This window comes from Stegostoma tigrinum, chromosome 35 (assembly GCF_030684315.1).
Source record: "Stegostoma tigrinum isolate sSteTig4 chromosome 35, sSteTig4.hap1, whole genome shotgun sequence".
NCBI classification, from domain to species: Eukaryota; Metazoa; Chordata; class Chondrichthyes; order Orectolobiformes; family Stegostomatidae; genus Stegostoma; species Stegostoma tigrinum.
The window spans coordinates 23,983,841-24,000,120 of NC_081388.1; the positions used below are offsets into that span (position 1 = coordinate 23,983,841).

A 16,280-nucleotide genomic window follows, 5' to 3' on the forward strand; every position below is an offset into this window, starting at 1 on the left:
CAGGCATCTCCAGATGAAGTGAAATCATTCATCACCAAGTCATGAGCCCTGCAAAGTTGAGATTGAGAGATGTGCCCACAACTGACTCACCCTACCAGACCTCAGCGCATATACAAAACTATACAGTAATCAGGGCTCTTCAGTCGTCTTGCCCAAAAAAACACTGCAAATGTAGAACACAACATGTGGCTCAGTTAAACAACTGTGCTTCAGCCAGAACAGCCTTAAGGCACTCCTGATCGTCACCGGGATACAGTCACTCTCCAGCACCTCAGCAGCCAGACTACTCCGACAGTGATCAGTCAGCTGATGCTTATACTTAGAAGAATCAGCAGACAACCAGCGGTGGACCCTTTGTTGTCCTGCCCCACTGCACGGGGAATGGTCCCTTTCTGTTCACTTTCAGTAGCAGGCTCTGTCCCTCCTTGTCAGACAGCTATCAGCAGGACTGAGAACAGCTTTACAGAGGCTCCAGATGACCAATGGCTCTATACTATTTGTTGAGGAAGCAAGTTGGCTCAGCTCACCTGCATGCAGCCTCTTGTACTTTCTTGTTTCCGTCCAGGATTCTCTTCAGAAGTTCAGTCATCAGCGGTTTGAGATACTGGTCTGGTGGCTGGCTGACCACCCAATGTGCATAGCGACTGAGTGTCCAGCAGGCAATTGAGCGCACCAGTGCCTTCTTATCTGGCAGACACTGTATAAGGTGTGGGATCAACTCGGGGAGATAAGGAACCATCCCCTGCATACAACCTAGGGGCAGAAAGGAAGCAGGATTACTAACAAGCCAACACAGATGATGAGGGAGGTCCCTTTCCATAAGAACATTAGTAGGAGGAAACAGGAGCAGGTTGTTTGGTCTCGAGCCTGTTTGACCATTCAACAGAATCAGGTCTGCTCCAACACTCATGTTCACTTGCCCCATAAGCCTGAACTCCTCTACTGATCAAGAATCTGTCCTCAGCCCTAGATATAGGATACATAGATACAGAAGGACTTTGCCTCCACAGCTCTCTTTGGCAATGGAGATGAAAAAGACTCTCAACCATCCAAAGAAATTCCTCCTCATCTCAGTCTTAAATTCGAACCTTTTATTCTTATACTATGATGTCTGGTCCTAGACTGTCCCAAATCCTCTCAATATTTACCCTGTCAAGCCCCTTAATAATCCTATTTGTTTCAATGAGTTCATCATAAATACTTCTGAACTCCAGTGAGTAAAGTTCCAACCTGTTTATCCTTTGCTTATATGACAAGGCCTCCATGCCAGGGATCATCCTAGTGACCTTCACTGAACTGCCTCCAGTGAAATAATATCTTTCCATAAATAAGGGGATCAAAACTGCTCACCGATGTCGTCTCACCAGCCCCTTGCACAGCTCCCTACTCTCCACAGTTTGTCATGAATAACAGACTATGATGTTGGAGTAGCCAGAAACGGCTGGAGGGATAGGTGTAAGTTGATAACCAGGGTGGGGTACATTGGAGATAACATGGTGTGAAACTGGATGAACACAGAAGAGCCCCGACCCGAAACGTCAAACTTTCCAGCTCCTCTGATGCTTCTTGGCCTGCTGTGTTCATCCAGCTTCACACCGTGTTCTCACATGCTTCAGCATCGGCAGTTCCTACTATCTCTGGGATACGTTGGACACTGTTTGCAGAGTGATATCAGGACTAGACCAGATTAAAACTAAAACGTTTATGGCCTGTTTGGATTCCTGGACTGAAACAGGTCCTACAGAGAACTAAAAGCTGTACGTTTGGACCACTGGGGGAGAACTTGTTGAGCCTGGATCTGACAGCAGCAGGCCTTTTTTCCCCGGGATGAAGGCGTTGCTGGCCAGGCAGCATTTATTACCCATCCCTAATTGCTCAGAGGGCAATTAAGAGTCAACCACATTGCTGTGGGGCTGGAGTCACATGTGGGCCAGACCAGGCAAGGATGGCGATTTCCTTCCCTAAAAGGACATTAGTGAACGAGGTGGGTTTTACCAACAATTAGCAATGGATTCATGGTCACCATTAGACTGTTAATTCCAGATATTTACTGAATTCAAATTCCACCATCTGCCATGCCAGGATTTGAACCCAGGTCCCCAGAACATTATCTGGGTCTCTGGATTAACAGTCCAGGGATAATACCACTAGGCCATCGTCATGCCAAGGGGAGGCAAAGTGCTATATGGCAACATAAGGGCAACATGGAAACAGCTGTCCAGAATGCAGGCACCCGATAGATTTGTATATTTCAGATAGTACGCCCCGAGAGAACTGTTCTCGCCCACAGTACAGCTCAGCTCCAGCCTCATACCTTCTGCAATTGCTCCCAGAACCAGGATCCCAGATTCTTTAATAACCCAATCTGGATGGAACAGCAACCCTTTCAGTAGTGGCAGGAGGTGAGGCAGAAGATCATCCCGGAAAACATTAGCCAAGACATCCAGTGCAGCAGCCGAACACTTTCCTGTTAGGAAGACAGCAATAAGAGTGGTGTTCACCTGATACACAGCAGTTTACACAAAGTGGTACATAACTAGCCCAAGGTAACAAAGTGTGGAGCTGGATGAACACAGCAGGCCACGCAGCATCTCAGGAGCACAAAAGTTGACGTTTCAGGCCTAGATGAAGTAGGGTCTAGGCCCGAAACATCAGCTTTTATGCTCCTAAGATGCTGCTTGGCCTGCTGTGTTCATCCAGCCTCACACTTTATTATCTTGAATTCTCCAGCACCTGCAGTTCCCATTATCTCTGATCACAACCATAACCAGCCCAGATTGGATGCAACCTACCACAGCCACCTACAAGGCCAAACTACTTCATTGTCTACACTACTTTAAACAATACAGCAGGAGAACCCAGACACTGTGGCAGACTGGCCTTGAGTGAGTAATTTCAGACACACTTGGCAGGGTCCCTCAGAAGAACCCATTCCCTTATCTATTCATGACTTGTACTGCAGCTGGTTATTGGGTTTAGAAACTTGCACAAATCCAAGCTTTTCAGTTTAACTGCCTTTTCCATTGACCTTTCTGCTTCTACAAGTGCTGTATGATTACAGGTAACCAGAATGTCCCAAATCAGCCTGATGCCCCAATTCATTCAGTGGCATTACAGGAGATGCGAGTGTGACTTCATCTGCCTAGCCTATCCAGCAGACAGGTCAAGAGGAAGGCATGCCAAGTTGAGTGGATACATCAGCAAGGATCAGGAACCTATATGGTCATTACAGCTTGGAGCTCTAGATACTCTGCCCAATAGTAAGGAAATCATCTTGCACAAACATACTCAGGTTCCAGTCAGAGAGCGTGTCATCATCATCGTCATCAAAATCCTCATCTTCCTCAGTAGCATCCTCCTCGTGCTGGAGTGTAACTGTGCGGGACTTATGAAAACGGGGTTTGATGTCCTGCTCACTATCTGGAACTGCTTCATCCTCTTCTACATCACCCTTCGTACACAACCACAAAAGGAAAGAACAGGACCAATCAATAAATCAAACAAAATTGAGAGGGTGCTGCAGAGATTTGGAATTCTATAAATGCAAGTCAAGGTTGTGCAGGAACCTCATACAGTTAGCTTCAACCCATTCCTTACAGGACCTGTGGGTGGATTTAGAATTGAAAAAGGAGGGAAAATATGCTACTGGCCAACACAATTCAGAATTACTTTAACAGTTAACTGTTCCTACCTTTAGAAGTATGATGTCAATCTCAGAATATTTCATTCCATTCACTAAGATAGGAATCAATCTAAAAAAGTCAAAAATTAATTGTTCGTTAATGAAAGAACACCTTACAAAATATCACACAAACATGAAGCATACTATCTAGTGACAAGACACCACTCAAGATGAATCTCATTTCCTGATGATATGGTACCACAAAATCTGTTTCACCTTGTTCACAACAGTAGAAGTAGACATTTCTTGTACAAAAAGGGAGCAAGTGCAAAACTGACCTGCGGTAGCCTCAATACAGTACACAAACTACAAATCTGTGTAGCAGACTGTCCATAGATACAGTAGAGGCAATTTACACAAAATTAGATTTTTTGAAATAAATTACATTCTGTAGCATACAGTTGAAATCTGTTAGCACAATCAGCAGAACAAGCTTGAGGGGAACTGGAATGTGAATGCATGGTCAACATGATCTCCAACTAGGAGTCTTCCTCAATGCTCCTGGGTGTTTTCAACTCATTGATGGATATTCATCACCAATTAGTCAATAACTCCATCACTCTGGGGCTCGGGAAACTGGGTAGACTGTGGTATCTGTGTAACACTTGCTGTGCTCCGAAGGTAGTCCAAGCCCTCACTATGATCAACTCCAGTGGCTGGTCCTTACTGTATTAGGTGTCCTGACAACGCCTCCTTACAGATTGGTTGTTCAGCCAATGTTAGCCAGAACTCGCATGCTTCCAATGCCACGTTTTCATCAGCGTCTTGCGTCCTCTGCAGCATATACTGAGTGTGTGAGGAGATAAAACAAGGAGTCAGAGAATTCCTCAGCCTGACAGGCAAAAGGTCCGCCCATTATTCTGAAACTATCCAGCAGCCCTACACCATGTCCCAGGGTCTTTCAAAAAGCCAACAGCCCCAACATCTACAGCAACCCAGAAAGTTAATTAACTTGCCTCCACCTCCGTCAGAAATGCTCCTACAGCCAGACTGGAATCAGAGCATATTCCAAAGTTGCCATCACTGAGCAACTTGGATGGGTGGGGCTGTAGACCAAAATGGTTCATGTCCCTGAACAGTGACTACACACAGTACTGCAACGGTAGTAGATTTGCCAACTTTAGGTACATTTAAGTCGTCATTGGATAAGCAGATGGACGTACATGGAATAGTGTAGGTTAGATGGGCTTCAGATCGGTATGACAGGTCGGCACAACATCGAGGGCCGAAGGGCCTGTACTGTGCTGTAATGTTCTATGTACCCTTCTCCATGGGGGAAGGAAGAGAGAGAATCCCATCCAAACCTGACTATGACCCCACCTGCGGGATATTCTAGACAGATACTGAAGGATGAAGCAAAATACTATAGATGCTGGAAATCAAACAAATAAATTGCTGGCTAGAGCTAGATGAAGGGCATGTATCCTAGCCTTAACTCAAGACAGACATCACACTGAGACACTGCCGCATTGTGTGGATATAACACCAGAAGAGTGCTGTTCTATCTAAGGTGCTTTCTTTGTGAAAAGTCATGTCCAATTATTCATCTACCAATTATTCATATATTCATATACCATCTACCAAACATCTACCAACGTGGTATACTGCATCCACTGTACCCGGTGCGGCTTCCTCTACATTGGGGAAACCAAGCGGAGGCTTGGGGACCGCTTTGCAGAACACCTCCGCTCAGTTCGCAAAAAACAACTGCACCTCCCAGTCGCAAACCATTTCCACTCCCCCTCCCATTTTCTTGATGACATGTCCATCATGGGCCTCCTGCACTGCCACAATGATGCCACCCGAAGGTTGCAGGAACAGCAACTCATATTCCGCCTGGGAACCCTGCAGCCATATGGTATCAATGTGGACTTCACTAGTTTCAAAATCTCCCCTCCCCCCACTGCACCACACAACCAGCCCAGCTCTTCCCCCCCACCCACTGCATCCCAAAACCAGTCCAACCAGTCTCTGCCTCCCTAACCGGTTCTTCCTCTCACCCATCCCTTCCTCCCACCCCAAGCCGCACCCCCCGCTACCTACTAACCTCATCCCACCTCCTTGACCTGTCCGTCTTCCCTGGACTGACCTATCCCCTTCCTACCTCCCCACCTACACTCTCTCCACCTATCTTCTTTACTCTCCATCTTCGGTCCGCCTCCCCCTCTCTCCCTATTTATTCCAGTTCCCTCCCCCCATCCCCCTCTCTGATGAAGGGTCTAGGCCCGAAACGTCAGCTTTTGTGCTCCTGAGATGCTGCTTGGCCTGCTGTGTTCATCCAGCTCCACACTTTGTTATCTTGGAATCTCCAGCATCTGCAGTTCCCATTATCTCCAATTATTCCACAGGTTCAGTGCATCAGATACACAACAACAACTAGGTGTTTCTGGGGTCTTGGCCAATGCTCTTCTATTAAATAACACCATAAACACAGGCTGGCAGTCTCCTCATTTAAGGATTACATCTACTCCAACAGGGACGGCACTTCTAAATAGCTTATTGATGCGGCATACTTAAAGTGTGGAAGTCAGCTAGATAGGTGGTTTACAAGGCAGAGTGATCTCACATGGGCTGAGGTTATCATAGAGGAACCCCCTTCCCAAGCTCTTCGGTTAAAAATCTCAGAAAGCAGCCCTAGAGTCTGATAAGACCATAGCAACTTTACTTTTACCATTTTGTACACTCAGTCAGACATGTACCGTTACATACCTGAACCGCCACAGTATACACAACAGACACATACCTGGATTATACTGTGCATGTGTGGGATAAGACGATCTATCCGAACCTCCAGCAGCATCACCAGTGCCCGACACACATTCTTCCTCACCTCAGAATCGTCATCTGTCGCCAGTGCAAAGAGATGCTGCAGAAGACAAGCAGGACATTGAGTTTGGGAACTGCCTAATGAAGAGATTTCTAGGGGATTTATCACTGTTACTGGACACTCCCAACAGCTGGCTAGCACTGGTTTCAGTTTAAGGTTCCCTAATATCCAATGAACTCACCCAGGCAGTTCACGTCAAAGTTCAGCAAGGACACTAACGCAACTGACCTCTACACAAAGACAGGCCCATCTCTATGTATCAATGTGTTTCCCAATGTAGTCACCTTTCCTAACAGTGATAATGTCACGGGATTAGTAACCCAAGGTCCCAGACAAACAGTGAAATTCAAACTCAAAATCTGAAATTAAAAGCTAGTCTAACAGCAACCATGAGACCAATCTGGTTTAATAATGTTCTGTGGGAAAGAAATCCACCATCCTTACCTGGTCTGACCTACATGTGACTACAAACCGAGCAATGTGGTAACTCCTATCCACCCTCTTAAATGGTGAGGAATTTCCCCAAATTCGAGAGTAATTAGGAACAGGTACTAAATGTAGCATCACCCACATCTCTCAAGTTATTAAAAATAATCACAGGTCCTTCCATCACACTGAGAACTGAAAGCTAAGGAGAGACAGCTGTGATGTACATTCACCTTCTTTTAATATTCAATTAAAATAATCGAATTTTGACCCCAGTAAAATGTACCTTCCTTTTAATGACAGCAATGTCAGGAATAAATTTGATGGAAGTAAACTCTTGCTATATCATAATATTGCACAGTTCTCAGTCCTGTCATCAGATTACACCATTTTGGTCTGACCACACTACAGCAGCATATTGCTTCAGGAGCATTTTGACTAAACAGATTTCCTTCTGATTCTAAGTTGAGTGCCCGAATACACTTTGTCAGAAAGCAATGCCACCACTCAATAGGGTCTTTCAGACTGACAAAAAAAAATCTCAGGTACAAGTGTCTCAGAGAACAAAGTCTGCATTTTGAAGCCCCACTATACATGCCACTGGGCATAGGTAGAGTTGGCTCTATTCATACATACTTCTTAGTTGGATGCTCGATAGCAACCATGAGTAAGATCCCAAACTGCCTCCAAATTGGGGCTGCCACTTCAGCACATACTAGAAAGAGAACTGCGAGTACATATAATTGACTGAGACAATGATTCATTATCTATTACACAAATATCATACCTCAATGAAGGTATCGACATTGTCCATCAGTGCCTGAGCCCTTCCGATGATGAATTGATTTACACAAGCGATTGCATGGGACCTGAGAGAAAAATAGTTAGGCATATGAATCGTGACCCCCTGCTGCTCCAGGTCATTTTCCCTTTCACCACAGTTCAGCAAGAGGGTGCAACAAACTCCTACCTGATTTTAGGACTACAATGTTTGAAAAATTGCAGGAACTTGGGAATCATGATGTTCAGGGGTCTGTTCAGGGCATCACTATCCAGCATCTCTGATGAATCCTCACAAATCTTCTGCAAAGCTCCAAAGGCTCCCTCACATGTGTTATAGTCCTCAGAATTGAGTAGGTTACAGAGTTGAGGCAGGAGCTCTGGCCAAGCTTGGAGCTCTCCCTTTGAAGCAATGGTAGTAATCAAAATACCTGCAGAAACCAGACTATAAAGGTCAGGCATCTTAACAGATCAATGATTCTGGCAAGGGTCACATAGACTATAGACCCAAGCATGTGGAAGGCAGGTGGGGGAGAGAAACACTTGTTGATCAGAGCACTCAAACCCACAACTGTATTCCAGATCACTGATAGCTTATTATGAACCCCAAAACATGACTAAACCAGAAGAAAACATTTGGACTCCAGACATGGGCAGAATTACAACATGCAACCAACTGCATCAAAATTCCAATATTTCAACAGTGACATGCAATGATTAAAGCCTCACTCAGATATCTACATCTTATTCTCCTGTAGCTTTCTATTGGGAGGCCATTAGAACCAAGACTCTGTAGCAGATTACAGCCCTCAAGCTAGAAGACTGTACAATGGAATTGGTGCAACAGGGTAAGTACATTGTTGTAAAAGCGTTCACAAGGCAAAAGTATAGCCAATGACTTTTGAACCAATTACTGAACTTTAAAATTAAACTTAACCCTACAGCATTCTGATTGCATGAGGACACAGACCCTAAGAATATATTGCCAGGCACTCTTTTTGGGGCAAAGGTGGGTCTATAAGTCTTGTACCTCATTTATTGGAAACAAATTAAAATTGGAGCAAGTGCGAAAATTTGAACAACGTCAGAAGGTTTTCAACTGCTTGATGAACAATCGATCATTCACAGGAAGAAGGCGCTGTGCAAGATAAGAAGGAACTTTACTGATAGTTATAATTGTTATGCCATCATTTACTGGGAAGTTCTCGATTCAAGCACAGGCTCTACTCTAGTTAAGAATTCAACTTAACCAAGTTTATTAGAAGTAAACGCTTACTGCATAATTCCTGCTTACACGGTTACTGTTTGCACAGTTCATGTTGCATATATCAAAAGGGATCAGGTGAGTGCAAGCACCAGCATATGCAAACATTCATCTGATGTCTGATACACAAGTCAGGCTTAGTTTCTACAAGACTTCGCATTTTGAAATAGTATAAAATTAGTTTAAATTGTAGATCTTGCACCTACTTTTAACAGAATGATAAGCTCAAATAACAAAAACAGAAATCAAGTAATGCCATTGCTCATTTCAGAAGTTTTGAACTGGATATTAAGCTGCCAGAGCTTTCTATGGTTGACTTGAAAGCTGCTAAGTACTTGCAAGAAACATTATTCATATTGTGGGCTGGGTTTGCTTTCCATTAATCGAACAGAAATGCTTCAACACCAAGGTGTTAATTCTACTTGAACATAGTGCACTTCAACAAGCAAAAGTCAGTTATTTCTGCCTGAAATACATGAATAAATGTGTTAAAAATTGGCAAGTTTCAAAATCTGCTTTAAATTAGATAATGGTTACCGCGCTTCAACAAGTGATCTTGTGAGCTTTATGTCACTTATGACCTGTACCTGCATACTAACCTCTTGCAACTCATGCATTACATCTCTAAGATCTTTCCAGACCCCGTACTATTTACAGGGCTTTTATTTTTGCAATATATACAATTTCAAGTTTTTTCACATTATGGCATTTGCTAGATCTTTGCCCACTCAATCTATGTATCCCCTCGTCGGGTCGTTGTGTCTGCTTCAAAACTCACTTCCCAGTCTGTATGTCACCAGCAAATTTAGCTACTGTAGCTATGGTCTTTTCAAAATGATTCATATGAATTATTCTGAAAAATGTTGAGGACCCAGGACTGACCCACCACTCATGAAATCCTGTCAGGCAGGAAAAGATCTATTTATCCGTTCTCTGGTGTTAGTCAGCCAATCTGCTATCCACATCAATATGTTACTCCCTACACTACGAGTTCTTAATTTACGCAATAACTTTTGTAGTATTTTACCAAATGCCACAAGAAGTACAATACATCCACTGATTCACCTTTACCATTACACAAATAACTTGCTCAAATAACTCCAATAAGTTAGTTAAACTAGATTTCCCTCTGTTGAAACCATACTGGCTCTGCCTTAAACTTATCGAAGTAACCTATAATAGCATCTTTAATAAAAGTCTCCAATATTTTCCCTTTGACAGAACTTTGGCTAAAGGTGGCACACTGTTTCTTTTCCGTTTCCCTTTTTTTGAATGAGTTTTATTAATTTTCCAAACTAAAAGGACTTTCCTGTGCAAGTTTCTGAAAATTAAAACCAACTCAACTATCTCACTCGCTTAATTAAAACAAAAAAAACCTGGGGAAAGTCAAGTCTGGCAGCATCTATCAAGTTTTTTAAAAAAGTTAACATTCAGTGTCCAGTGACCCTTTTTCAGAACCCTCAGCTTACTTGCTACTTCTTTTAAGGCAATAGAACAAAACCCATCAGGATCCAGGAACTCGTCAATTCCCTGTTCCAACATTTTACTCAGTAACTACAATTTTCCCATGGTCCACTCCCCCCTTCCAATTCCTATTTATTGTCAGAATCATAGGATCCCAATAGTGGGGAAACAGGCCATTCGGCCCATTAAGTCCACACTGACCCTCTGAAGAACATCTCATCCAGACCCCTTACCTATCCCTGTAACCCTGCATTTCCTATGACTAATCCACCTAACCTGCACATCTTTAGACTGTGGAGGGAAACCAGAGCACCGAGAGGAAACCCACACAGACACAGGGAGAACGTGCAAACTCCACACTGTCACCCGAGGCTGGAATCGAAGCCAGGTCTCTTTGAGGCAGCAGTGCTGACCACTGAGCCACAGTATCACATCTTCTCTGGTGAACTCACTACTGCCATCTCTTTTCTTTGTTTGGGTTTTCTTTAACATGCTTGAAGAAACTTTTCCTGTCTGCTTTTATACTTTTGACTAACTTACTGACTATTTTTCCATATTCTGTCCAATCTTTTGGCTTGCCACTCATCTTTGCACAGATGACTTTTCTTTGAATTTGATACCGACTTTAGTTATCCATGGATAGTGGGTCCAAGCCTTAGAATTCTCTTATTCGTTGGAATGTCTCTACTCTGCACTTTCTGGAATATTCCCTGCACATGCCACCGTGCTGCTATTGACCTATGCCTCAACCCACATCGCTGGATCATATTCATTTAAATTAAAAACCGGTCTCGCGTGAAAGCGGGAGTGGACCAGGCACTCCAACAGGATGGCCTTCAACGACATTCATGCAAAGTCACTGAAAACATTGCAAAGAGACCACTGCCAGAACACTAACTCAAAGGATTTCTCATTTGACCATAGAGACTGTGGGGTTAAGCAGGATTTTCGGTTAACTGCTGACAGAACAGCAGATCCCTCAAAGCAGCAGTTCACAGAAACCAGTATCTGATTAGTTCAGTTACCTATGGTTGCTCTGATGAGTGGAGAGGCATCTCCAATATTATTCAAACACTCCTGCTTGATAAAGTCAGCAACCCCCTGTGGGAAACTCTGGTAGTGAGCCTTGACATTGTTCTTGAGAATGAGGCCACTGAGGGACCGTGTAGGTTCATCTAAAGATGGAGAAACAACATCACGTTACTGGAATGATACCACATTGTAAATACCAGCATAACAAGTGGCACATTCAGGGTGCCTTAACTATTTAAAAGCAGCACTAGCATGTTATATTGGGTACAGTCATAGCAGTAGGCCGTTTGTCCCATCTAGTCAACAGTGAGCCTTTGGAAACACCAACAGGTGGTAACATCAGGAGGGAGCACACCTCACTGTATAAAAAAATTACAGCTGGCAGGCAGCATCCACCTTGCATGACACCACACCTCATGTGGATGAGCCAGTGTTCTACCAGAAGGTTGGCAAAGTGGAAATGTGCATGTCTTTTCAAATAAAATAGGGAACTTAAATGAATGGCACCTTCAGATTTCAGTCTGGTCAGGACAAAGATCAGGTAGTTGTTGAAGTCTGGATACTGATTCAGCTGCTCCAATTTCTGGAAATGAAGTTTAGGATAATAAAGCAATGTAATACTAAAATTCTCACCTGATAAACTAAAGAGGTGATAACACAAATAAAAGCAACCAAACCCAATCATTATCCACTCCCTGCACTACAATAGACAGAGGATAGCGAGCATGACAAAAAACATACAGCTACAAATAATTGACCCTGGAGGCAAATTTTGAATGGAGAATATTGCCCACGTATTCCTGTGGCACTAGAGCATATTTCTCTTCTCGCTCCTTCACCCCACCTCCCCCCAGCCCCTCATTCTTCCATGGGATGTGGGGGCTGCTGGCATTTATGATCCATTTTTACATTTCAGACAGACTTCATCTTCCAGATTTATTTGGATTTAAGTCCCACCAGCTGCTGAAATAGAATTTAGACCCATGACCACACAGCATTAGCCTGAGCCTCTGGATTACTGGTTTACCCTAGGAGCAATATCCTGGGAAGTTACCATTAGCAGAATATGAACTGGACCAGGCATATCAAAACTGAGCCAGCAAAAACAGGTCAGGGGCTGGGTGAGTGACTCCCCAAAGCCTGCCCACCATCTTCAATGAAACGAGCAGTATAACAGGACACTCTCTAGTGACCTGGATGGTTGCAGTTCCAAAAACCCCTAAGTCAGGATCATCAGGACGAAAGCGCCCGATTGGTGGGTGAACACTGAATAATCAACATCCGATGCCTCCACTAAAAATGTAAAATGCACATCAAGTATTAGACAGCACTACAGTAATTTCCCCAATGATTATTCAACTTCATCTGTCAAATTTTTAAACTATCAATGAGAAGGTCAAAGATAGCATGACCAAAAGTGGAAGTGAAAGCAAGTGAGAATTAGGATTATACACATAGCTGAACAATTTGAATCTTTGAATAGACAGGATACTTGTTGCACTGCACGCTGTGTTGCAGTATCTGGTGACTGAGAGTCTTTGAGCAACTGAAGAACTTGCTGAAGACCCTGCTCGTCGGGCTGCCACTCCATCACGAATAATCCTGCAAAGAGAAGGAAGTTACTGAGGGACGGTCACAAGAAATGAGGATGGGCTAATTCACTTCACCAGGTCAGCCACAATGTAGACACCTCACCCACACTTTCACCTTTTTTTTTGCAACAATCACACCACCATCCCTGTATTATGCCACCCTGCCTGCATTCCCCTTCTCCTCCCCCTGAATGCCTCATTCTGATCTCTGAAATAGCAGCACTATCAGCACCACAAGTCCCCACAAAGAGATGAGTGTTCACTGTTGTACTGAGTGGGATTAGATTGAGCAGCCTCAGCTAATATGGAGAAGCTCCAACCATTTTGTCCCAACAATCCTTACCAATGCCTTCCATAACAATACTGTCAAATAAAAAAGGCGCGGACACCGCAAATGCTCCACGATCCGTTATCAAGCACCAGAATGCCTGTTTGTTGGCAAGGTTTGGTCAACACCAGCACACTGTCAGGAAATGCTGAGGGCGAGTTCTCAAAGCACAAACAGCCACCAATGCCCAGACCCACAGTACGATATTGGTCAGGAGATAGCAGCCAGGACACAGTGAAGGGTCAGGCGGAGTGAACCCAGGGAGTTCATGTCTGATGGGACAGGGTTTGATAGAGAAGGTTTATCCCCACGAGGTAAATACCTTACCCCCAGGGACACAGGGAGAGACAGGGAGAGACACAGGTAAAGCGTGTCCAGCGATTCTAAGGCCCCGGCCCCACACACACACACAACCCCACCCCCCTTCTCTTTCCCCCCCCGTCCAACACACCATCCACCTCTCAGGGATGGAGGCCGCAGCCTCGGGCCTGTACTCGGGCTCCGTCAGCGAGGTAGGAACCCGGCCAGAGCACAGGCCGCAGCCTCGGGCTGGCGGAGGAGCTGAACCCCCATTCCGCGAGTCCAGGCCTCGGGCTCTCCTTCCTCCTCCTCCTTCCTCCCTCCCTCGCTCGCTCGCTCGCTCACTCACCAGCCGCAGGCCAGAGCCCCGGCGTCCTCGGGCGGTCCCTCCCCACAATGGGCTCCTCACGCCGCCGCCGCCTTTACTCCGCCCACTTTCCCCCAGTCCCCGCCCACATCCCGCCAGACCCACCCTCTCCATGTGGCCCCGACTCAGGGCGCCCCCTTACCATCCCCTACTCGACCCGTGTCAGGGTGACCTCCCATCTCCCTGTGTACCCAGTGCCCCCCTGCCCCCTCCCCATGTACCCGGTGTCAGGGTGACCTCCCCCCCATCTCCCTCTGTACCCAGTGCCCCCCTGCCCCCTCCCCATGTACCCGGTGTCAGGGTGACCTCCCCCCCATCACCCTGTGTAACCAGCACAGCCCTGCCCCCTCCCCATGTACCCGGTGTCAGGGTGACACCCCCATCTACCCAGTACACCCCCTGCCCCTGTCCCCATCTCCCTGTGTACCCAGTACCCTCCTGCCCCCTCCCCATGTACCCGGTGTCAGGGTGACCCCCGCTCTCCCCATGTACCCATTGCCCACCTGCCCCCCTCCCCATGTACCCGGTGTCAGGGTGAACACACCCATCTCCCTGTGTATCCAGTGCCCCCCTGCCCCCTCCCCATGTACCCGGTGTCAGGGTGACCCCCCCCCCCATCTCCCTGTGTAACCAGCACAGCCCTGCCCCCTCCCCATGTACCCGGTGCCAGGATGACCTTCCCATCTCCCTGTGTAACCAGTAACCCCCCCACCCCTGCCCCATGTACCCGGTGTTAGGGTGACCCCACGCATCTCCCGGCATACCCAGTGCCCACCTTCCCCTGTCCCCGTGTACCCACTGTCAGGGTGACCTGCCCCCCCCATCTCCCCGTGTACCCAGTACCCCCTGCCCCTCTCCCCCTGTACCCAGTGTCAGGGTGACACCCCCATCTCTCTGTGCACCCAGTGCCCGCCTGCCCCGCTCCCCAGGTACCCGGTGTCAGGGTGAACCCCCATATACCTGGTGTCAGGGTGACCCCCCTCATCTCCCTGTGTACCGACTACCCCACTGCCCTGCTCCCCAGGTACCCAGTGTCATGGTGATCCCCCCATCTCCCTGTGTACCCAGTGCCCTCCTGCCCCCCCTCCCCATGTACCCGGTGTCAGGGTGACCCCCCCAATCTCCCTGTGTACCCAGTACCCCCCTTCCCATGTACCCAGTGTCAGGGTGCCCTCCCATCTCCCTGTGTACCCAGTACCCCCCTGCCCCCCTCCCCATGTACCCGGTGTCAGGGTGATCCCCCCCATCTCCCTGTGTAACCAGTATCCCCCTGCCCCCCTCCCCATGTACCCGGTGTCAGGGTGATCCCCCCCATCTCCCTGTGTAACCAGTGCCCACCTGCCCCTGTCCCCATCTACCCGGTGTCAGGGTGACCCCCCATCTCCATGTACCCAGTTTCGTGCCTGCCCCTGACCCCGCATACCCGGTGTCAGGGTGACACCCCATCTCCCCGTGTACCCACTGTCAGGGTGACCCACCCCCCCATCTCCCTGTGTACCCAGTGCCCGTCTGCCCCTGTCCCCGCATACCCGGTGTCAGGGTGACCCCCCTATCTCCCCGTGTACCCACTGTCAGGGTGACCCACCCCCCCATCTCCCTGTGTACCCAGTACCCTCCTGCCCCCCTCCCCATGTACCCGGTGTCAGGATAACCCCCCATCTCCCAGTGTACCCAGCACCCGCTACCCCCTCCCCATGTACCCGGTGTCAGGGTGAGCCCGCATCCCCCTGTGTACCCAGTGCCCGCCTGCCCCTGTCCCCAATGTCTGGCCCACCCCGTACGTGCCCTGTGTGTGTGTATGTGTATGTCTCCCCCGTGTTGCCCAGTGGTGCCCCATGCCCCCGGTACCTTCCTCCCGCTTTGTCTCAGTCTCTGGTCCCGCCGCCCGGCCCCGGGTTTAAATTCTCTCTGGCCAATCGGACTTGCCGCTTTTGCCACGTGATCGTGTCCCGCTTTTACCCGGCGGTCTCCGCGCTGTGGACCGGCATGCTCCGCCGAGACACGTGGTCTCCCACAGACCTTGGTTCCCATGGAGACGGGGCCTGCTCTCGGGATTCTCATTGAGGGAGTTTCCCCGAGTGAGTAGCAGGTAGGCGGGCGCTCCCTGTTTCTGATGCCTTGGGACACTGTATTAAAACAACAACAGTTCCTTCCCCCTTTGTCCATCAGTGACGCTCATCTCTGGACGGGAACACACGGCCACATCCACCAGTTGCCT

The 16,280-nt window shown here is 47.3% G+C and overlaps 1 protein-coding gene across 4 annotated transcripts in view; it reads right to left on the reverse strand.

Annotated features, from left to right (window-relative positions):
* Positions 1–16,017, reverse strand: part of LOC125447448 (transportin-2) — a 28,553-nt gene extending 12,536 nt beyond the window's left edge. The window contains exons 1-12 of one of the 4 annotated variants that reach the window (XM_048521796.2): positions 15,911–16,017; positions 12,968–13,077; positions 11,983–12,058; positions 11,469–11,618; positions 7,906–8,146; positions 7,723–7,804; positions 6,426–6,548; positions 4,350–4,468; positions 3,692–3,752; positions 3,289–3,451; positions 2,315–2,467; positions 528–753 (exon numbers count right to left, since the gene is read on the reverse strand). In XM_048521796.2, the coding sequence (XP_048377753.1) occupies positions 528–753; positions 2,315–2,467; positions 3,289–3,451; positions 3,692–3,752; positions 4,350–4,468; positions 6,426–6,548; positions 7,723–7,804; positions 7,906–8,146; positions 11,469–11,618; positions 11,983–12,058; positions 12,968–13,066 (1,493 nt within the window). In that variant the 5' untranslated portion in view covers positions 13,067–13,077; positions 15,911–16,017. Of the gene's footprint in view, positions 1–527; positions 754–2,314; positions 2,468–3,288; positions 3,452–3,691; positions 3,753–4,349; positions 4,469–6,425; positions 6,549–7,722; positions 7,805–7,905; positions 8,147–11,468; positions 11,619–11,982; positions 12,059–12,967; positions 13,078–13,846; positions 13,985–14,044; positions 14,137–15,910 lie in introns of those variants that run through there. The other 3 variants (XM_048521795.2, XM_048521798.2, XM_048521797.2) reach the window with 3 other exon arrangements.
* Between the last annotated feature and the right edge of the window lie 263 nt (positions 16,018–16,280).